At 39.0% G+C, this 23,386-nt stretch overlaps 1 protein-coding gene and 1 pseudogene across 2 annotated transcripts in view; both read right to left on the minus strand.

Moving 5' to 3' along the window:
- Positions 1–23,386, minus strand: part of PDK3 (pyruvate dehydrogenase kinase 3) — a 63,822-nt gene that overhangs the window by 20,457 nt on the left and 19,979 nt on the right. For both annotated transcript variants that reach the window (XM_011382453.2, XM_011382455.2), the window contains exons 2-5: positions 19,595–19,736; positions 15,878–15,949; positions 12,055–12,239; positions 10,217–10,306 (exon numbers count right to left, since the gene is read on the minus strand). In XM_011382453.2, coding sequence (XP_011380755.1) covers positions 10,217–10,306; positions 12,055–12,239; positions 15,878–15,949; positions 19,595–19,736 — 489 coding nt within the window. The remainder of the gene's footprint in view (positions 1–10,216; positions 10,307–12,054; positions 12,240–15,877; positions 15,950–19,594; positions 19,737–23,386) is intronic.
- LOC111732630 lies at positions 6,331–6,448 on the minus strand (annotated as a pseudogene).

The following is a 23,386-nucleotide window of genomic DNA, read 5'->3' on the forward strand; positions in this document are numbered from 1 at the left end:
TAAAAATTCTAACAATAGAGATGTTAGAATAACTCTGACAAGATGAAATAATGAGGGGTATAGCCAAAGAAAATGTTAGTAGGAGGAGAAAAAAAATAAAGAGTCGATCAGCGTGAAAACCGACATGAAAGTGGGCCTGAATTTAAACCCTAAAAAATGAAAATTTAGAATTATATTAAAGTTACAAGCTTTTTCCTACGGTATAATAAACCTCATCGAATATTTGTAAAAGTACTTTCGTAAAAAGAAAAAAAATCAAGACTCACTCTTTTTGCTCTGGCTACACCACCAAACAATGCTACATCTCCACCTAGTGACACGATAGCACAAAGCCAACCAAGAACTTCCAGGGCCACTTTACTTAAACCAACAAACATTGAAACCTAAAAATGATGCTTTGTGATCCATATACAAAGCCAATGCAGCTCCACAAAACATCTCTCCTCCAAGTATATAAGATCTTTAAAGATGTTTAAGTATCGTTCTTCCATTCACTATAAAAGGAAAAGAACCCAGTTCCACTAAATGTGCTAGCTCCTCATGGCATTCACTTGCCCAGTGGCATGAGGTTATACTAACATTACTCAGAAAAAGTATTACGCGAATGTAACATGCAGAAGATGGTAGAGCCCAGATAGAAGCAGCCAACTTGGGACTCAAAGACCCAGTGTGGTTCCTAAAACCGTATGTGAATAAGAATTTTTTAAGCATCTACGAATTATAGTGTATCGAGGCTGTAATTAAAAATTACATTGTGATCCTTAAAAAACTCGAGACATCATAATGAGGCTCACATACACAAGCCAGTCAAAAGTATTTGGGGGACAGTAATAGGAAAATCTATATTCCTATGCATCTTTACAAATTCTCACAAGCACATCATAATGCCTTGGGTACAATACACACCTAGTAGGCATTTGATAAGTGGAACAATCCTCTTGCCCATGAGAAATTTCTCAAGGTGTAGTCAATTATACTGATGAGAGATGTTCTTTACGGTTAGACTGGGAACTACAGGCCTAGCAGGTTCCCAAACCTGGCTATATACAGAATTCATTACCAAGTTTTTAAAAAAATACAGTTTATAAAATGAACCCCTGGAGATTCTGATGCAGTAGATCAGTGTTGAGGCCTGGGACTCTGTATTTAAAAAAACAAACAAACAAACTTAGCAAGTCATTCTAAAGAGAAGCTAGATTTGGGGACTACTTGCCTGGAAAGTCAAGACTGGGTCATGCTAATTATGTCACTGTTTCTCCTAGGACATGAATGATCATGGGGTACTGGGGTAGAAAACAGCACATATATGCTCAAACAGGATACTTCTGTTTAAGTGAAACAATATAAAAACAAAAAGCTTTAAAATGTCACCGACATAGCAACTATTGGCTTATAATTTCCTCTATTCTAGAGTAAAATGCAAGTTCTACCTTTAACGAGCTTTCTAATAAGACTTTTCTATTTTTTAATTAAAAACCAAAATTTTAAAATATGACAATTTACCAAAACACTTTTATCTGCAAGCTATCTAAGCCACTATTTACCACCAATCTTTAAAAGGAAATATTAGGAAACGATTATTACGACCACTAAACGTAAATGCTATTGTTTTAAGAATTTGTTCTCAAGGATAAGGTATTGACATAAAGTAACAAAACTCTGGGTGTGGCACATACACACTTCCTCAGGCTAGAACATCCAACCTGTAAACACATAAGACTTATTATTTTTTATTTAAAAGGCCGAGCCATAAAGAGTAGGGTGAAGGTTCACACAGCAATTAGCCCAATAGATCCAGCCTAGCCAGGAATTCATTTTTTAAGGAAAAGCACACAGGAAAATTTAATAGATTATGGAGGTTATTTTATTAGATTTTTAAATTAGATGTTCCTATTCAAAATTCACCATAGAACTCTGCTATCAAATACTAGTCTCTACCGTAAATACGCACAAACGTTTGTTTACTAATATCTTATAAGAGTCTGGACAAAGATGAATTTGAGTGAGTGATGAAAAAACAAACACGAAGGTGCCAAGGTCCCTAACTTAACTTGGGTCTCATAGGATACAGAAAACCGTAAAGCTCAAGTTTAAGAAGTCACTGCTGGAACAAGGTAATATAAATGACTCTAAAGCAGTACAAACTCATGATAACGCTGCTTTTTTAGAAATCCTTTCGAGTTACAAAGCAATTCTAATAATGTATGTCTATCACCAACCTTTCACCCAAAACTCACTCTGAGTGGGAACCACCAGGATTCTTTTAAGCACTGGACCCTCTCCTACCACCAAACCACAGCCAATTGGAGAAGTGGCGGGGGGCAGGGGACCGGCGGGGCGCAGAACATCTAATATCAAGGGCAACCAATCTACAAGCTGACCAGAATCTTAAAACCTGTGGTCATGGGTGAAAAGATAGGCTGAGCCCATTAAATTCCTCTTTTGAGAATTTAGGATCGAGACGCTTGGCAGGGCAGAAGATGAAAGGATACACTGAGAGTTATCCTGATTCAGAAGGCCTGGAGTGGCCATCATTGCCCTAAACAAGTCCCACAGTCTACAGACAAGAAAGGCAGAGGGGCCAGGATCTGGCAACCCCAGTTTGCAAGGATACACAGAAAACAACGTTGTTTTCTGTTTCCCAGTCCCGATCTCTATAGCTCCAACTGTGAAGTGCTTCCTGCTCTTCGATCATCATGCGACCTAGTAGGTTCTTTCAATCAATCCGTTTCTGGAGCTAGCACGAGTAGGTCTCTGTTACTTGCAACCTGAAGAGTCCTGAGTGAGAACATATTATTTCTGAACCAAAATAATGACACATTCTCAAGATACCATTTGTATGCTATTATGCTAAGCAATAATAGCATATAGGAACAGCACAGGCAAGCTAACATCGCTCTGAGAGCTGATTTTTGTACCAAGTATTTAAGTTTGTACCTTTAAAATGATCTTACCACAGGATTTTCCATTTTATTTCCTGGTTTCTTACAAAGAAAGGAGGGAAAGGGTCACAGCGGAAGGCACCTCCCAGAGGATAATAGAAACTGCTTTACAACACTAATTCTAGCATTCGCTACCACAAGTCTATAATTTGCTGATGTGTAAAGGTAGATATTAATGTGCTAAATAAGCAGCAAGGAGGCATGCTTCAATGTTCTGCACATTCAATTAATGTTATGCAAGATGCACCCCACTTTTACACATTTATACAACTGTCTAGTCAAAAATAAAAATATTGTCCCTACCCTTCTACATAAAAGTTTTCTATAGTCTGTCTCGAGAGATCTAAGTATGGAATCATTGTTAGTTCATTAAGGCTTCCTAAGGCTGTACGAACACATGCGTGCACGCGCAAGCAAGCACACGCATGCGCACATACACACACACACGGTCATCAGGGCTGGACATTCGACTACGCTTAAACCGTGCGGGACCTTCGCAGCTGAGAAAATCAATGGTAGATCTGTCATTAAAACCCAGGAGTCCAACTCCCTCTACATCAAGCTTCCTAAAACAAAAGTAAAGGGACAAATATTAGCGATAGAGTCAGAAGATTAACTGAGAAATCTCATAGGATAGAAGAAGAAGGTAAGCGGCCAGTGAAAAAATACCGACTCCTCTGAAAACAGGAAGGGAGTGGTAAGACTTCACTAAGAGTCATGGGAAACCGACAGGTGTTACTTTCTCTCCTCGACAGCATCTGGGAGTACTGGGAAAAAGAGCTGCTGAGGCCTGGGCCCTGTGAGACTTTCTGAGGGCTTCTCTTAGGGCCTTTGGGGGTGGAGACTCCAGTGCCTTTTGGCTAGAAGACATGGAAGAACTTCCAGGCCTTCTGACCATTGGGGCTCTCTGCCTTGTTTGTCCTCTCTCATTTTTAAGCCAGAAAGAGCATCTTTTTGGGTATTCTGCTACTCAAAGAATTAAGAGTAGGGCCCACAGGGAATGAAACAGAAAGCTGACTGCTAAAATTTGCTTTCATGTACAGAGAGAAGACAGAACTTTTGGTTTCCTACTAGGTGGTCCGGCTCATTTGGCCGTGGTAGAAAAGGTAAGTGATTTAAGGCCTCATTGAGGAATAAAAATTATATACACCTGGCTGGAAAAACCATTTGAATCTAGAGATTATAAGTATAGCAGATCAGACATAGCAAGAACTCCAGCGCTAACTGATACAGAGGGCAGAATAGAGGCTATTGCTGTCAGGTACTGAATTCACTCAGGAAGGTCATGTGTGATGGGCCTTAGTGCTGGAGATGGGGAAATACGCAAAGACTATGGGTTTCATAGAGACAGAGATGACTCATATTATTCACAGTTGCATACCGATCTGTAAATTTGTTATTTAAACATATAAAACAATGTTCTCACTGGGTTACAAAAACAGATCATTTTTAATCTCTCTTTTCCCACATTTTCTAAATTTCCTTCAATGAGCACTTTTTATTATTTTGGTAACATGGGATTACTCCATTTAACTGGGAACAGGAGTTGGATGACAAAAATGTTGTATAAAGTGGGAAACCATAAAATATGACTACTATCATAAACATAACTAAAAATGTACATGTGAATATACAATTTATTCCTCTGTCAATCTTTTACTATAAGGCCAAGACCACCTTTTTGAATGTGGATGAGCATGGGGTTCCAGGTCTTTTTTAGATAAACAATACCACATACATCTATAAATATTCCATTTCCTATTCGTTTAAAGTATAATGAACTTAAAGATAATTGTGAAGCAATCTGAGTGCAGATTCTTTCTAGGATTTTTACTCAGTGCTGCCCTGTAACCTAACAGTTATCTCATTCACAGTCATTTCATTTTGTAAGGGACTCTATCGAGTCTTTCCAAAGCATTCAACTTGATTTTATTGAAGTGAGGCTCTTTTCTGTACTCACATTTCTTCAGTTGACACAACATTTTAATAAATCGTGTAGTCATGACAGGTGGTATAACTTATGCCAATGGTTTGAGGACAAATAAATGACCCTTAGTAAGCATACACTTCACAAGATGGAAGAAACACAACAGCATTCTAGAAAGTATGTACAAGCCAAGCAGACTTAGTGTGCTGTGGGTATCAGTAGGTATGACTTGTGAAGGGAATGAAGTGGGGGCAGAAGAGTTGATTATGTGGATGTTTCTTTTATGTGTTTTTGCATTTTCAGAATCTGAAACCACCCAGCACTGATGCTTTCCTTAAGGGAAGACACTGTCAAGAAAAGCCAACCATGGTTTGAAAGATGCAGTGGGGAGCAGGGAGGGAGCACGCCAGTACTTCCTCATCCCATGAGGTGGGCGTAGGGGTGTGTGTGCTTGCATACGTGTTGGGGAAAGTGGCGTTCCAAGTGGCAGAGGGACCTGGGGGAGATTTTTATTGGACACGGCCTCACTAGGAATCCAGGCTTCAAGTCATGCCAAACAAGGAGTAGGAATGATTAAATGAGAGGATGTAGTAAACTTTGTTCACAGCACAATAGTGGTCTCGCTGGGAGAAAAGTCAAAAGGGGCACAAGAAAGAGTGAAGAATGCTTTGAGTTAGCACAGGAAGAGGGAGGAGAAAGAAGAACATCCGCCTATGGTCGGAAATCGGGCTACAAAGGACAAAGAGAGCAGGAGGCCGCGAGGCGGGCTGTAGGCATAAACTTCCGGTTTCTGTCTTTCGAATGCTGATTAAATTGTTTTGCACATACTCTTCAGCTAGTTTTTAAAAGTACAAAACTTCTGTCCCTAAGAGTGATGCAAAAGTGGATAAGAGTAATTCCAGACCTTTAGAAGTAGACACTCCGGTTAGAGAGGTCAACATCGTCTGATACGAGCAGTATAGACAGTAACTGCTGAAAAAGCAGATTCTTTTTGCCTCAAGAGTCAAGTCGCAACAGGTTCCTCCTCATACTTTCCTAAGAGGCCTCTGACCCACTTTAGCGCTGCTCATCTCTATGCTCTACAGAAGGGCTCACAGTTCCCTGAAACTCCCCGACACTTATCTAGTTGTACTGATTTGTGGTTAAAATCTCTCTAAAAATTAATGAAAGACTATTTGTGAAGAAACGATGAGGTGAAAAATGAATTGTTCTTACAATTTTTTTACGAGAAACTGCAAACATATGCAAAAGGACAGAGTATAATACACTGAACCATCAGGTACCCATTACTAGCTTCAAGAGTTTTCAACACATGCCCAATCTTTTTCACTACCCTTCCTCCTCTGTGTAATTTGGAAGGCAGCTATGCTTGCCACCATACCACCAACACCAACTGCTCTGAGTAATTTGAAGTAAATCCCACATGTCATTTTATATTATGCATAATATATAGTCTTTTTACGCCTACAGCACCTGGTCTTCCTGGTGGTCTCCCATCCAAGCACTAACCGAGCCCGACCCTGCTTAGCTTCCGAGATCAGACGGGACCGGGTGTGTTCAGGGCAGCGTGGCCAGAGACTATGCATAATATTTTAAAATACCTCTCTTGAAGCTGGGACTCCTTTAAAAACCATAACCACAATACCAATAGCACACCTAAAAAATTAATGATATTTCTCTAATGTCAAAGATTCAGTTGTTTTAAGGAGGTAAGAATATACAATGGGGCAAAGACAGTCTCTTCAATAAAAGGTGTTGGGAAAATTGGACAGATACATGGGAAAAAAAAGAAACCAGACCACATTCTTACACTGTATACAAGAATAGACTCAAAATGGATTAAAGACTTAAACGTAAGACCTGAAACCATAAAACTTCTAGAAGAAAACATAGGCAGTAAACTCTCTGATATTACTAACAGGAATTTCTTTTTAAAGATGTCTCCCCAGGCAAGGGAAACAAAAGAAAGAGACAAACAAAGGGGACTACATCAAACTAAAAAGTTTTTGCACAGCAAAGGAAACCATCAACTAAACAAAAAGACAACCAACTGACTGGGAGAAGATATTCGCTAGTGATACATCTGATAAGAGGTTAATATCCAAAATATATAAAGAACCCATACAACTCAACAACAACAAAAAAAACAAACAATCCAATTAAAAAATGGGCAGAAGACCTGAAGAGATACTTCCCCAAAGAGGAAATACAGATGGCCAAGAGACATATGAAAAGGTGCTCAAGGTCACTAATCACCAGAGAAATGCAAATTAAAACCACCAAGAGACATCGTCTCACACCTGTCAGAATGGCTATCATCAATAAATCAAAGAACAACAAGTGTTGGCGAGGATGTGGAGAAAAGGGAACCCTCATACATTGTTGGAGGGATTGCAAATCGGTACAGCCACTATGGAAAACAGTCTGGAGGTTTCTCAAAAAATTAAAAATGGATATACCTCTTGACCAAGCAATTGCACTTCTGGGTATTTATCCAAAGAAAACCAAAACAATAATTCATAAAGATCTACGCACCCCAATATTCACGGCAGCACAATTTACAATAGCCGAGATATGGAAGCAACCTAAATGCCCATCAACAGACGATTGGATAAAGAAGTTATGGTTCATATATACAATGGAATATTACTCAGCCATTAAAAAAAAAATGAAATCCTACCATTTTCAAAGACATGGATGGACCTAGAGGTTATTATGCTGAGTCAAATAAGTCAGAGAAATAAGACAGAGAAAGGTAAATATCGTATGATTTCACTTATATGCAGAATCTAAGGAACAAAAAGAACCAACTAATCAAAAACTGACTCGCAAATGTAGAGGACAATCTGGTGATGGCCAGAGGGGAGGAGGGTTGGGGGGCTGGGAGAAAGGGGTGAAGGGTTAAAGAAGTACAAATTAGTAGTTGATAGATGGTCACGGGGATGGGGGAGCACGGCATAGGGAATGCAGTCAGCATTAATATGTTGGCTAGGTGGAGGGCCAGAGGGAAGAGCAATCAGGGGGATCGTTTTATAAACTATATAAATGTCTAACCAATGTACTGTATACTTAAAACTAATAAAATAAATACATATAAGTAAAATAAATTAAAAAATATCCAGTTGTGTTATAAATGCCCTAAATGACTTTTTAAAATATTTTATAATTTATGTCAGAAACATAAGTAAAGGCACCAACTTATTGTATCATCAGTGGTATGAATGAGAAGCCACATGACGTGCACGATGGCCAAGGACTACTGCTAGTGAACTTGTCTACACCCCTGACTGGGTGCTAGCACTTCTTTAAGGGCTCTACAAATATTAATTCACTTAACCCAATGTACAGGTAAATTACCAATAGCACCTCTGTACAGATGAAGAAACTGAGGTCCAAAGAGGTTATATAACATGTCCAAGGTCACTCAGCTAACCCAAATGTCCAACAGGTGATAAATAGATAAACGAAATGTGGTCTATCCATACAATGAAATATTACTCAGCTATAAAAAAGAATGAAGTACTGATGCATGCGACAACATGGATGACCCTTGAAAACATGCTAAGTGAAAGAAGCAAGACACACAAAGGACCACATATTATAGGATTCCATTTATGTGAAATGTCTAGAATAACAATTCTGTAGAGACAAAGCAGATCTGTGGTTGGTCATGGCTGAGATGGGGGAAATGACTGCTAATGGTTACTGAGTTTCTTTCTGGGGTGATGAAAATACAAAGCTGGTTGTGGTGATGGACGCACAGCTCTGCGAGCACACTAAACACCACTGAGTTGTATGTACACTTTAAATGGGTAAATTCTTTGGTATGAGAATCACATCTCAATAAAGCTGTTTTTAAAAAAGTAAATCTCGAAAGGTTTCAAATTTATCTAACCAAGGAACATTTACTGACCAACTTCTACGTTAGTTAGCCTGACCTCAAATTCTTTACAGTTCAAGAGAAAAGGCACACATGTAGTATATAATGCAGTTTTGTGTTATGAATGTGTGTCTTTTGCTCTTCAAGCAGTCAACTATCTGAACCTGGCTTTCTGATTCATAAAAGTCCTGGGCTAAGATTTAATGAACATATGACCTTTGACAAGACCGATCCTGCACCCCTCCCTGCCTGGGAGGCCTGCAGAGGTCATGATCGACCACAGGGTTATTTTGTAAGAGAGCAACCTACAGCATTCTTAGGGAGTTGAGGCCAGGCCTATTCACCTTATAGTTGAAATAATTTGAGTGTTTCCTAATTAAACAGAGGCCAGAATGTTTTGGCAATTCTACACTGAGCACAAGGCCCCAGGCCTGGGTCCTTCTTCTTGAGCTTAAAAATGCCCAGGGAAAACAAACGGCATAGGTTTTCCTTAGCTATGGCTGCTGAAGGTACAGTCTGTTCTCTTACTGGGAAGGCTGAACACATCGGGCCACCTCCCTTTGCTCTCCAATCCCAGTAGCAAAGGTCACTCTGCTTGAGATGGGCTTGAGAGCTTCACCAGGGAGACGAGGTCCTCTTCTGCCACCTACTCTCTCAGCTACACAGTTCAGAAAAAGTATGAGCAACAAAGATCCCTGATGAAGACCAGGAGACTTGTGGCCATGGAAACTTTTAAGTGTGTGTTTAGAGGTTTAGAGGAGGGAGAGGAGAGCCACACACAGTAAGAGATACAGACTTGGAAAGAGACAGCTTAGGGATCTGAGGCTGCATAGAGTAATCATGATACTGAAGAGGTCCAGAAACCTGGTAGGTCACTTATAACAGGGAAAGCTTTCTGCAGCTAGCATCTGCCTTGGATGAGTAACAAGGAAACTGTCCTTCCGATTCGAAGTGCCCTGGCACTAGGGACTTATGGCTCTGGGGCTCTGTTTTACCCCGAGGCTATTGGGACAGTGTCTAGCTCGATGTTCAGTGACCCCATGAAGCGCACAGACCATGTAGATTCTAAAGCATGGGCGGCATATCAGAAAGATGTTTAAATTTTACAAACACATGAATCCAGCTGAATTTTATAATGAGAATTTGCATTCTCTGAAATTTTCAGATAATGGTGGCAATCGAAACTTAGAATCTTACTTAAACTGACAAATGTGTAAGGTTTAAGATAGAACTACAAGTAAAACCCTAGACAATGAAGTGGAAACCCCTATTTTGAGCATTATGAATTCTGCATCTTTTCTTGAACTGTCTAGAAAGAACATTTCATATTTCGATCAAGTGGCTTGGGCCCTGAGTGGCCTCATGACCCAGCAAACGACTTAGCAACATAACCCTATCACCAAGCTGCCTCCATTAAACCAGTCTTATTTGGACTATAATGGCTAACATTACAGCCCGTCTCCTTACCTTTCACTACGTCAGCCACGCTGCAGGCGGGATCAATACTTCCGATGTGTTTGGGATGAGCAGGATTAGTGTCACCACCAAAAAGAAGTGCTAAACAAACATAAAAGGGAAGAGAGAGATTACGAACAAAGCAAGCAGAGAAATACATTGGTTTATAAGTTTTGAAAGGATTCTCGTACTTAGAAGAATCATTTTAGCAGCCACGGTGACTTAAAGTAATAGAATACATACAAAGATGGGTGACTAACAAACAGCGAAGGAGGAAGGACATGCTTTAAGACCTGCCAGCTGTAGTCGGCAGGTCCTAAAGCAGTGACCCATGCCAGGCATCCAATCCTTTCTTCCTGACCCGATGTGACTTGGATGAAAAAATTTCCTTTCATCCTTAGCCAAGTTTACCCACCTTCTCAGTACTACCCCAGACGTTTATTCCAATATTCACTAAATATTTAGAAAATGCAGTCTGCGCCATTAGAGCAGGTTTGCAAAATATCTTCACCGTGAACATTTCAAATGCCTCCAGCATGGAGATTATCTTTCAATGTAGTACGCGCGAACGATATTTATTTAAGTATTTTTAAAAGTACATTCAAATACTTCCACAGTACACAAAATTAGCAAAATTTTATTCCCGAATGAAAGCTAAAAGGAGCCCCGAAGAAAAAAGTCCTCTGAATTTAAGTGTTTATAAGTGTATTTTATTTATTTACTTACTGATTAAGTAATTATTTATTGGTGTACTTATTTTTAAATCAAACAAAAATTGGGACTAACTTATTTTACAAAAGGAGAATGCTTAAATAAAAAAGGGGAGATTTTAAATTATAAGAAATGACAAATGTGGGCATTAGGCCAATACATAAAGTTCCAGCTGATTAAGTGAAAGAAAAACAGACGTGCACAAGCTTAGTCAGGGATCTGAAAACATGTATTTATATATGTAGGCACACATATTTGGGCTAGAAAGAAATCGTAGTTATCTAAGTAGTTTAGTTAAGCATTATTTAGGTTCTTTTTTTTCTTTTGAAATTTCCTATAAATTGTCATATATTTCTAGTTTTTAAAAAGTATACACTTGGGACCAACCCACATTTAATAACTGTATAACAGTCATTTATCCAAATAAAACAAGTAAAATAAAGATGCAGTGTCCATTTTCTGATTCAGCAAAGAGAATGATCTAGCCTCTAGACGTGTGGATGCTTTCTCGTAAGAATGATAAAATCGGGCAGAGACAACACTGACAATGAGCCAAAAAGTTTTTTGTAGAGAGAATTTCAGTTGTTTTTTTTCTTAGCTGCTTATCAGCTTGGAGAGTGGACTAAAACTCTCAAGACGAGACTATGGTTTGACAATTCACTTAATCTGATTTCACTGATCACTGTGAAATAAAAGATTGATTGCTTATACTAGCAACATGCCAATTCAATATCCTCAGGATCAATGTTTTTAAAACCAAAAGGGAAACCACCTAACATCCTGGATAAAGACTAGAACATTCTCTGAGACATGTGAAAATATTCAGAGATGACTGCCCAGCTGCCATTAAAGCTGGACCTCCCCCGCACCGGAAATGTAATGGCAGAGGCTTAAAAGGCAGGCGGTGGTCCTATCTCTAATATGAACATCAAAAAAAGCCTTGCCAGGATTTCTGTTAACAATGAATACTAATGAATAGCTTTTTAATAGACAGGATTTACTTAGAAAAACCTAAACTGGAAATGAAATTTCTATAGACAAAAGTGCGGATCTGTAAATTAAAAGTGAAGCAACAGAAAAGCATTTGGGACAAATCACTCCGGTTACCATTTCAAAACTGGACCAAACCCCCAACTTACTGTGCTGGTTAATAAGCATGCGGAAGGAGATGCGGTTGGTGTAAAAGCGATCCAGAAAATACTGAATGTTACTGCTAATGAATGGATCAAACCCAAACTTCTCCTTGTATTCGATCACTCCTTGTGCCATTGTAGGAACCACATCATTGTGTCTATTTCTCACTTTAATCAGAACTTGTAGAAAGCTGTGTGGGAGGGAAACAAAAGTGGTCAGTCTTTGTATCCCACGGCTGATGCATAAACCTCCCAGCTCCACCTCTGGTCTGCTGGTATTTTTATAGGTAGAGACATCATTACAGGCTACAAGGAAGAACTCACAAGCAACTAAAGTATTACCCAAGTTTTTGCCTGAAACTTTCTATGGAAATTTTTCTTTCGGAGACACAAAAAGTAAATGGTTTTGTAAAGAAAAAAATGCTCAAATACCTTTTTAGTAATCCACTGACTTTTTGGATAAGTGAGTACATATAATACAGGTTCTATAAATGTTTGCTGAATAAATGATTGCGGAACATCATTATCCTTTCTGACATGAGGACAATCCAAAAATTTTTTCAAGAATTTATTAGGGATTCTCAAAGCATTAGTTTCCATGAATAAATAATGTCAAAGTTTTGAAGAGTAAAATCTTGAAATAAATCTCTCACAGCAGTAAAATACAGTGACGAAATATAGATAGAACAAAGGCAACTGAAACAAACCTATTCAAGAATTATGGTGTATTATTATAAAGATGCAGAAGGAAAAATATATTAAGAATGATAATTGAGAAAGAAAGGTCAATGGAACCAAATAAAAAGCTTGGAAACAGGCCCAAGGGTGAGTATGTGTGTATAAAAACCTAGCATATTGATAAAGTGACACTGCAAGTCAGTAGAGAAACAATCAAATTAGTTGTGACAGCTGGCTAACAATTTAAGTCACACCCCAATGTCAAGCCTTAAGCCAAAAAGTGGGTAAAATTTTTTAATTTAAAAGAGTTAAATCAAAAACTAAAAATAAAAAAAAGTAAAAGGTGAACTCACAGAGATGATAAAAGAAAATCTGGTGAGTTAATATGTAACCTTGGAGTAAGGAAGGCTGTTCTAAGCTGAAAACCAAAGGCAGAAAACATGAAGAAACAAACGATGTAACTACGTTGAATTTCAGCAATTCTATAGGGACACACATTATAAAGTCACAAAAAAAAAAAATGAAAACTGGGAAAAACATATTTGCAAGAGTCACTATCCTTAATAAAGGAAAAGATGAGCACCATAACAGAAAACTAAGCAAAGGAATCTGTCGTCGACAGGAGATTTACTAGAAGAAACACAAATGCCAAAAACTTCACCTTCGCAAATAAAAGAAAAACAACTTAAACGATGCAGTACTATTCTCCATTTATGGGACTGGCAAAGAATAACCAGGGTCAGCTAGAGTGTGGAAGCATAAATGATGCATTTCTAGGTGCAACTTAGGAACATATATCAAAAGTCTGAAGAAAGTCATTCCAGTCCCAGGAACTGATCCCGGAAAAGTAACGGGACAAGGGCAACAGCCGTATTTAAGAGCTGTTCTTTAGAGCACTGTTCATAGTTGCAAGAAAACTACAAACCATTCGAAAACCCAACGACAGGAGGTCAAATCCCATGACATCTATAGTTGGACCACTATGAAACTACTGAAAATGGCGAGATCTGTAATGTCGACATTGTTATTTTTGTAAAAAAATATTTTGTACTTAGAAATATGTATGCCTAGTTAAAAGTATGGATGAAAGGAAAATGTTAACAGCGGTTGTCCCCTGGCAGTGGAAATGTGGGGTGACTTTCTTTTCATTTATCTGAATAGTCTTATTTTTCTCAATGACGACATATTTCTGTAAAAAATATGTACGAAGACAGTAAAGATGAATAAATCAACTCTGAAATTAGGTCATAATTATTTACAAGAAATTTTACGATGGCAAATTTGTCCTTCACATAATGCTTTTTCCAACATATTTATAAATTAAATAGTACTAAAGCGAAACAATTCATTAAAATAGACAAGTGCCTCAACTTATCTGAAGGGAGGAAACTTGCCTCAGGGGTTCAATTCTCAGAATACTTCCCCAAACTTCTGGGGCTCTTCTACACTTTATCATTATATACACATGCTTGTTCTCTAAGCTACTTTCACGTTTACTTAAATGATTTCCCTGCCCATGACTCCGATATGACCTCTTATTGAACAGAAAAGGCTACTACCATGAGTAAAATGACTCACTCACTTTTCACTCCTTCCTTCACCATGAGTGTCAGGACTCTAAGATCCCAACTATCCTAAGTAGCTGCATGAACCATGGGTGAGTTACTGAAACTCACTGAGTGAGAGCTATTATCATTATGATCTTGTGCACACTGGATCCAGCACCTAGCAGTTTACAAAGCAGGCTCATATCCATAAATCGCATCGGCCTATTCCAGAAACAACCTGTTCCAGAAACTGAGACAGGACTCTGGGAACCGCATAGCAGAAATTTAGTATCACATACTTCCACAAATCTATATCCTGAAACTTTGAAGCTAGACAGGTCAGGCCTAATTTTTAGGATATCAGCCAAACAAACTGTTACTAGCTAATGACTTTTGAGAAAACAAAACTTCTGAATTCAATTCATCTAATTTTAATATATTAAATGACAGCAAGAGCTGATAGCAAAGAAAACATCGCATTTGGGCTCTAACCAATGCCTCCCTTCCACGTTTCACAGATCCATTATACAAAACATCCAGCAAAGTATAAAACAGGTCAGGAGTTTTTTTCCCCTTTATATTTTAATTCACAATTAAACTCGAGCTAGCTACTCATGGCTCAAACCAGCAGCTCTGGCAGCATGGAATATTGTAAAGAATAATGTTCTAAGGGAAAAAAAATGTGATTTACAGATCCAGCTCTGCTACTAATTAATGTTATGATCTTGGGCAAGTGACCTCATACCTGTGACCTCAGTTTCCTTATCTTTGAATTGAGCGGGCTGGGTTAAATATCGCGAGGTAAGGTCTTGTATAACATGGTGGTTCTCTAGTTTCGTTCTGTTTTGTTTTGTTTTGTTTGGTTTTATGAACACCTATATGTAAGGTGTTCAGTTTCACAATTATGGGGACCAGGTTTCTACTTAGAAATTTTTCAGCACAACAGGCCTGCCATGTGCACTCATATGTACATGAAACAGGAAGAAAGTAATGTGAAGGGGATACTTAACTTCTCTTGGGAGAAAACAACCACACTCAGAGCTAAGGTTAGTGTTTTCTGGTTAAATGAAAATGAAAAACAAATATTTTCCATCAGCATGAAAATTTAGCGGTCTTTGTGCATAATAGCAACAATATAATTCAGGTAGTTATATAAAAAGCATACTGTTTTCTGCTTCTCCAAAAAAATTATAGTTTTTCTGAGTTCAACTATAACACTGCGTTGAAAATTTAAAAAAATAATTGTAAAGGACTGAGTAGATAAATTCATGTATACACAGAGGCCACTGCATTCTAAAAATGACCACTAGGTGGAACATTTACTGCAATATTTATCCTGAGTACCCAGCTCCGGTTCCCCAAGAGTAAAAGGTATTAAGAATTAGATCGTGAAGCATAATTTGAAGTGTCATTCTTTTGTATTCTGTTAAATTCTTTACTCGGATCTTTTTTAAAATGCAATGTTGAGTCGTTACCCATTAAGAAACCTAATGCTGTCATCCGAATTATACTTCTTAGCTATTTATTATGACATGAGTTCCATTTACCGAAACATTTTTTATCTAGATCTTTTTACTTTCAGGTAAGTTTGGTACCATACTTACTTATCCAAGACCTTTGGATCCTCAGGGCTCTTATTTTCATACTCTAAAAGTTCAAGGAAGCTCTGCATATACCTGGAAAAGAAGAGCCACTGTGTTAGTTGCCCATCCAACACCCACTCCTCCTTTCCCTCTTCCTTAGAGTACCCCAAATTTTCACTGTGTATCCATTCCATCCTCCCCGCCCCCCTCACTATGCAGCCCAAGTGCTTCAGGGGAAGCAGGTGTCACGCAAAGCTCCTGGGCAGCCCGATTTTACTCTGCGTAATCCTATTTCTCTTGTCACTAATTCCTAATTAGTCCGATAGTCCAGGCCTAAGCCTGTCACTGCGCTACACACCCCTGCCACAGGGATTAGCTCAGCAGTGGGCATACTGCCTCAGTTCAGACCAGTAAAATATAAGAAAAAAGACTTGCTGAGGTCTTTGGGAAAGAAATCAACTGGCTCTGTGTTTATACGGTGTGCCATGTGGATGTGAAGTCTGGGGCTGCTGCAGCGATTCTGTCACCAGGAGGAAGTCCAGCCTGAAACATGAAGCCGACACCATGGAAAGCTATGGAAAGCAAGGCCTTAACAAGCTCATGAATCTCTGAATCGAAACACCATCAAGAGCTTATCCTATGACTGGATCTCATAGTTACACAAGCCAATTTATTGTTTAAACCAGGTTTAGTTGGATTTTCTACTGCTTACAAACATATCCTGATATATCAAGTCTATAGTTTGATTACCCAAAAGAGTGCATATAAATTGTAAGAAGCACATGTGTGACTCTGAAGTATATGTGAAGAACTTAGAAACTAGAAATAAAGAAGGTTCCTTCTCAGAACTAAACTCTCGTAAGCCCTTAGAAACAGTTTCAGGATTAAGAAAAGCTACATATCTCAACTACAGCCAGTACAAGAAATAACGTGTCCAACATAAAGATCTAGAAAATGTAGAAAAATGGGATTTAGAGAGGCAAATTACTGTAGCAGCTACATCCACACAGGACCTGCTCAATCTGGTAGGGATTCAGAGATTCCAATTACTCAGAGGTGTGTTATCTCTGCTTTGGGTCTTAACATGTCCTGAAGGAATTGTCCCTTATTCTAATTATTTCTAATAATTAATTACCACTAGTCCTACTAGCCAGCTTTGGATGAGAGTGAGGATGAGGGTACTTAAGTAACTAAAAATGACTGTTAAGCACATAAATATCTAGAAATGACGTTTTATTAGCCAGCCTCACTTGAACTTTGTGACAACGCATGACGCTAAAGTATGTTCATCTCTGGGTAGATTTTTAAAAAGTCTCTGAGCAGATAAGGCTATGGATTAGACATTGTTAAAATCATCAGGTCAAACCATCCTGTGAGGCCACAGCCACCCACCCATGGTGATGCCCTCTGCCCTGCCATGTGCCATCAGAATTTTAGGCAGGTATCCCATCCTTCCTAAAGGGGACAGTTCATTTAAAAAGCAAAGTCATAAACGGAGAGGAGTCAGAGATGATGCCAAGCTTCCTAGCCTGCGAGTCAAGAGTACAAGGAGAACACAGTCTGACTGAGGTGGGGTTCAGGGCCCATTATATGTAAGAGTCACTTAAGAGGGAAAGGAAATGACAACTAAATACAATGCATGATCCTGAACTGGATTCCTAAATCAGGGTGGGGAGGGGCGAGGGGGACTGCTACCAAAAAAAAAAAAAAAAAAGCACTATTAGGAAAATTAATGAAGAGAGAACAAGTTCTACACATTAGAAAATACTACTGGAGCAATGTTAAATTTCCAAACTTGATAACCATACTGTGGTTTTTTGAGAGTCGTTCTAAAGAATTACATACTAAAGCATTTAGGAGTGCAGGGGCATGATGGATGTCTGCTATTAGCCCAATGGTGCAGAGGGAAAAATGTGTGAGTGTATTATATATACCTACGTGTGTACCACGTATGTGTGTGTGTGGTATAGCACAAATACACAGGGGGGAAGAGAGAGTGGAGAGGAGGGAGGGAGGGGGAGAATATGAATGAGAATGACAGAACGCATGTTGTCAAATGTTAATCCGTGAATCTGAGTGAAGGTACACATATGCAAATTCTTGCTACTAATCTTACAAACCCTTTTGTTAAGTAGGAAATCATTTCAAAATTAAATGCTTTTAAAAAAGGAAGAAATGGCATGTATGTGTGTGGAATGGCTATGGAAGAAGAATGGTGAGGAGACACAAGAAGAGTTGACACAGTAATTTGAGTCTGTACTTCGCCAGCAATTCGCTTTGAAGCCCCTGAAGTAACTTTTACATAAGTGATAGTAAATATCTGTCACTGCCACCAGGGCCAGGGAACCTGAAAGTTATCTAGCCTGCCTAGAATCTCCAGCACAGTAGCCCCAGTAGTGCTTACACACTTTCTGCTAGAAATCTCTAATGATGGCCTTAAAGCTATGAAGAATTCTTGTGCAAACAAGTACTTGCTGCTCCTTCTGTGAAACAAACTATAGACTTAGGGTAGAAAGCAACTATGAGATGAAGCCACAGTTGCTGTCTCTCTGATCTCTCCTGGGTTCCGGGGCCCCTGTGCCTCCCACAGTGAGGAATTGCTGCCTGTCTGGGACAGGAACTAGATGCTGTATCTCTAAGATCACCCAACAGGGCATTTCTCAGATGATTCATTCTCAGCCTAAGAATTTATTATAATTAATATTATGGAGGAATGACTATTGAATGTCAACTCTCTTTCAGCAGCCTAGCCTCCACTAACACTCTAAATGCAAGCTAATTAATAGTTCCATTCTCCTTTTATCTGTCTATATCATTCCCTTCCCCTAAAATGCTCTCCCTGTCCCTGTCAACTCCACCCACTCGTCGAGGGGCAGCGCAAAACCACAGTTGGCACTTCTCCCCACTCCTCCAGCCTCCCACAGCACTTCCTCTGTACTGGCTAGAGAGCACATTTCACATCTAGCCTCCCAAACTCCTCCAGCTTTCTCCACAGTGACTTCTACCTTGCTTTTATAATACAGAGGAGACATGTACGTGTTTCTCAAATATGCAAATCCCTTTCCAAAAATACACCACCAGCTCTTCCATCCTACCACTCACCAACCTCAACCAGCTTTACCTAAGCGGGTAGTTTATTCACAAATGAAACTCGCTCAAGTAAATAACACATGCTTTAAGCATCAGAGCTATACCTGATTGAACTTTAAGTTATACTGTTGAGATGTTTCCTACTTTTCACAGGGCAAAGGCAGCAGCACAGCAGTACTGATATTTTTCCAATCTGAGGCCCCTTTAAATGACTTAATTTGTTCTAAAAGAAATACTGTCTTCAAGGAATTTCTTTAAAAAAAAAAAAAAAGCATGGCTGAAACTTGATTGATGCAACATCCCCCATCGAAAGGATTACAGCCCTGGTCACATGGGTCATTGCATCGCTATTCCTATTTTTTCTGTACTTTCTCAATTTTTTCAATGAGTAATCACATTTGTGACCAGAAAAGTCAAATTTGAAAAGTCAAGAAACTGTCCGTCCGGTATCATTTAAAAGTAGACGATATTAAATTGTCAGTTTAAAAAAAAAAAAAAAGAAAAAATTTTTAATCGCCTGGAAAACCTGGCTATCCCGAGTGACTCATTCCCACACAGGCAGTACATGTACTTTTAGGGAGAATGGTCTCAATGCCAAATGTTCAGAGCATCATGGGAAGACCTATTTGAAGCCACATATTTACTTACCAACTCTGAACCAATCCCACAGAAGGACGGTTAAGCAAATTATCCGGCAGGAGGTTAACTTCTCTCATTGTGTTGGCCAGTCTCACAGGAAGCTCCTTTCGTAGAAACATATATGAAGTTTTCTCACAAGCATTATCTCTCCCTATTAAGAGATGAAAAATGTTCCATGATTTACAGTCTAACAGATGGAATAATAAATGCTCCCGTGGTAGCACAATTACTGGTTGGGAAGAGAAAATTAAATAATCCCGCAGACTCTAGTTAAATTTTTATCCTCCGAAATAGCAGGTTTAAGAAAATAATTTAATTAGAATAGAAAAAGAACATTTATTCCAAGACGCAACCTTGAAAGCAGTTTTTTTTTTCTTAGCACAAATCCATTCCTAGTGTTACCAGCAGCAATATAAAAGTGACCTGGGATCTAATCTGAATTTGTTTTCAAATAAACACTGTGGGAAAACTGCCAAGCACAAAAGTAGAAGAACATGTTAATCCATTCCTGTTCAGAGGGGTTTCTAGAAGGCAACAGATCCATTCATTCCACAAATATTCGCCTACTGTGTACTGAGATTTTCTTCAAATGTGTTTCTTCAGGGACCAGAGCTCTGCCACTTAGGGAAGTAGCCACAGACCCTACCTCTGACAGAGACACAGGGCTTGAAATGTGCCAGAGAAACTAGCTCACAGGTATGCTCAGAAGCAGAGGGGTCAATCACAGCATGCCTGAGGAGAAGACACTGTTGACCATAAAAACAGAGGTCAGGGAGTCTTCTGTTGATTTCCCTGAGCTGGTTATGCAGAAAATTTACATACCTAGGACACAGTGGGGAAAAAAGGTACCCCCGTCTGAAAGAAAAACTGAGCCCCTTCCCAGGCTGCCATGTGTACCTGAGCAGTTCCATGACTGGCCCTGCCCCCACACCCTCAGCCTTGCTGTAAACCCGACGATGGTTGGGGAATGGAGGACATGATAGAAAGGACATGAGCTTTGGAGACGAAAATGTGCTCCAGCCCCAACTCCTCCATTTTGGGGGTGGGACACCTTTGGTAAACTTCTCAAACTCTCTGAGTTTCAGCTGTCTTAATCGTAAAATGGGGATGAAACTTCGGTTTTTGTAAAGACTGTGATGACGTGTGTAGAGCCTGACACAGAGCAAGTGTTCAATAAACAGTAGTCCTTCTGACCTCTGTGATACTTATGGGTCCCCACCACCTCCCTCATACTTGATAGGCCTTCCTGGGGCTCCATATTCCCTAGAGGATGTTGAAAAATGGGCAACCTGGGGACCAGGCCCAAAGAGGGGGAAGGTCATCTAACAACTGTCTCCTCCAAATTCTCTTTATTCTTCCACACGTGATAAAGGCAGCCAATTAGAGAAGCAGGAGTAAATCCAATTTTCTAACACTTCCAGCCAAGTTCTGGTTTATTCCTTTCATCTCCCCACCAAATAAGACCAGAAATAAAAGAATCCACTTTTGAAAGTCATCTGCAGAACTTTCTTCCCCCATTCACCCCTCACTCCCTTTCCCAATTTTCAAAAGTATTAGAATAAAAGATTAGTCTTGAACGACCCACCTCTTACTTCCCTCATTCTGAGTACACTGAAGGCCTTCAGTAAATATTTAACTAATCTGATTCTGTCTTTCACTCGGAAACTACTCCAAGAAAGATAGAAAGGTGGAATTCTCAGCGATGACCTTCTAACCTCTACTCCATATACATTTATTTGGCCTTAGAACATTAACATTTAAAATGACTGGTTGCTTTGCTTAAGAAAACATATATCACTCCTAAAATGTTCTGTATGGATATTATTTTTGTACGTGAATCATTTTTAATGTACTTAAAATGCTGATATTAAAAACTCATAGTAACTCTTATTATAAAGTGAAGGACCTATTACCTAAGTTAAAATGTATGTCTACGTTTTCCCATACCAGGAGAAATACTTTGCACCCTGGTTAAACAGAAAGGACTCTTTTTTTAAGCACAAGAGAAATGTTATGTTCTCTCTGTAAAAGAAGGAAGTCAGGGATTGAGGAAGAAGAGGAAGAATCTTGTGATGGTGAATTGGAACTGGGAGTATCTGTATGAACTCAAGATTTAAAAAAAAAATAGCTGAGTTTTTTGGGCAGTCAAATTTTACATGCTTAAATTTCCACGTCCACAACATATTTGGAGTAACAAACTAGAAGCGCAGAGGTAGGGTGAAGAGGAAGGGCCGTAAGAAGTGAGAGCTGACTGTCAGGCACCAGGTGGCAAGTGGTGGTCAGGTCCATATCTGTTCCAAAAACCCACAGGGCTAGATGGTTTCATAATGTAAAGGTTTTCAGATTTTAGGAAGGTAGAAAGAAGTACGTACCTCCACTGTGTAATATGGCCTATTATATGGACACAACATAGCTACAGTGAAATCTGTGCACATTTACACTGAGCAGTATACAGATCGTGGCTCTAAGATACCTCAGATCAGGTTTTGCCACGCAATGAGTTTTGGCAACAAAGGTATGAAAAAAGAACTTCAATTTTTAGAGTTTTCTGGACTTCGGAATTCAGATACGAGAAAGCAGTCTTGCAGAACAGTAAAACCAAGGTCAAATGCCAGAAGCATATTTAAATTTGAATCCTGACTAGAGCACCCATAAGCTTCATGAACGCGGGCAGGTGTCATTACACTTCGAAGCCTCAGTGTCACCATCAATAAAATAAGAACAGTACTTGCTCATGGTAGGAAGAATTAACATCGTTAAAACGTCCATACTACCCAAAGCAAACTATAGACTTAATGTAATCTCTATCAAAACACCAATGGCACTTTTCATAGAACTAGAATAAATAATCCTAAAATTTATATGGAACCACAAAAGACCCCGAATAGCCACAGCAATCTTGAGAAAGAAGATATCACACTACCTGATATCAAACTACACTACGAGGCTATATTAATCAAAACAGCATGGTACTAACATAAAAACAGACACCAACAGAGATCCAAGAATAATGGGGTCAAGCAATCTAACAGATGCAGAGTTCAAAACACTAGTTATAAAGATGCTCAATGAACTTACGGGAAGAGTAGATGAACTCAGTAAGAACTTTAAAAAAGAGATAAAAAACATAAAAATGGAAATTATAAAAGAGAACCAGTCAGAAATGAAGAACGCATCATCTGAGATGCAGAGTATATCAGAGGGAATAAACAGAGTGGATAAAGAAGAGGATCGAACCACCGATATAGAGGATGGGGAAGCCAAGGACACCCAATCAGAACGGCAAGAAAAAAGAAGCTAAAATTAAATGTAAAAATATCCATGTCACAGGGGCACCTGAAGGAGAACAAGAAGTTGAAGAGCTATCTGAAGAAATAATGATGGAAAACTTCTCTAACCTGGTGAAGGAAATAGACATAAATCCCAGGAAGCTCAGAGTCCCTAAAAAGAGGAACTCGAAGAGGCCCACACCAAGACACATCATAATTAAAATGCCAAAGGTTAAATACAAAGAGAGAATCTTAAAAGCAGTAAATAAAGCAGTTGGTTATCTAAAAGAGAGCAACCATAAAACTGGCAGCTGATTTCTCAAAAGAAACTATGCAGGACAGAAGGGCTGGCACGAAATAATCAACGTGATTAAAACCCAAGATCTACAACCAAGAATACTTTATCCAGCAAAGCTATCATTTAGAGTTGAAGAACATAAAGAGCTTCCCAGACAAAAATAAGCTAAAGGAATTTATTGACACCAAGCCAGTATTACAGGAAATGTTGGAGGGACTTCTTTAAGAAGAAAAA

Source organism: Pteropus vampyrus, unplaced genomic scaffold (genome assembly GCF_000151845.1).
Source record: "Pteropus vampyrus isolate Shadow unplaced genomic scaffold, Pvam_2.0 Scaffold476, whole genome shotgun sequence".
Classification (NCBI taxonomy): domain Eukaryota; kingdom Metazoa; phylum Chordata; class Mammalia; order Chiroptera; family Pteropodidae; genus Pteropus; species Pteropus vampyrus.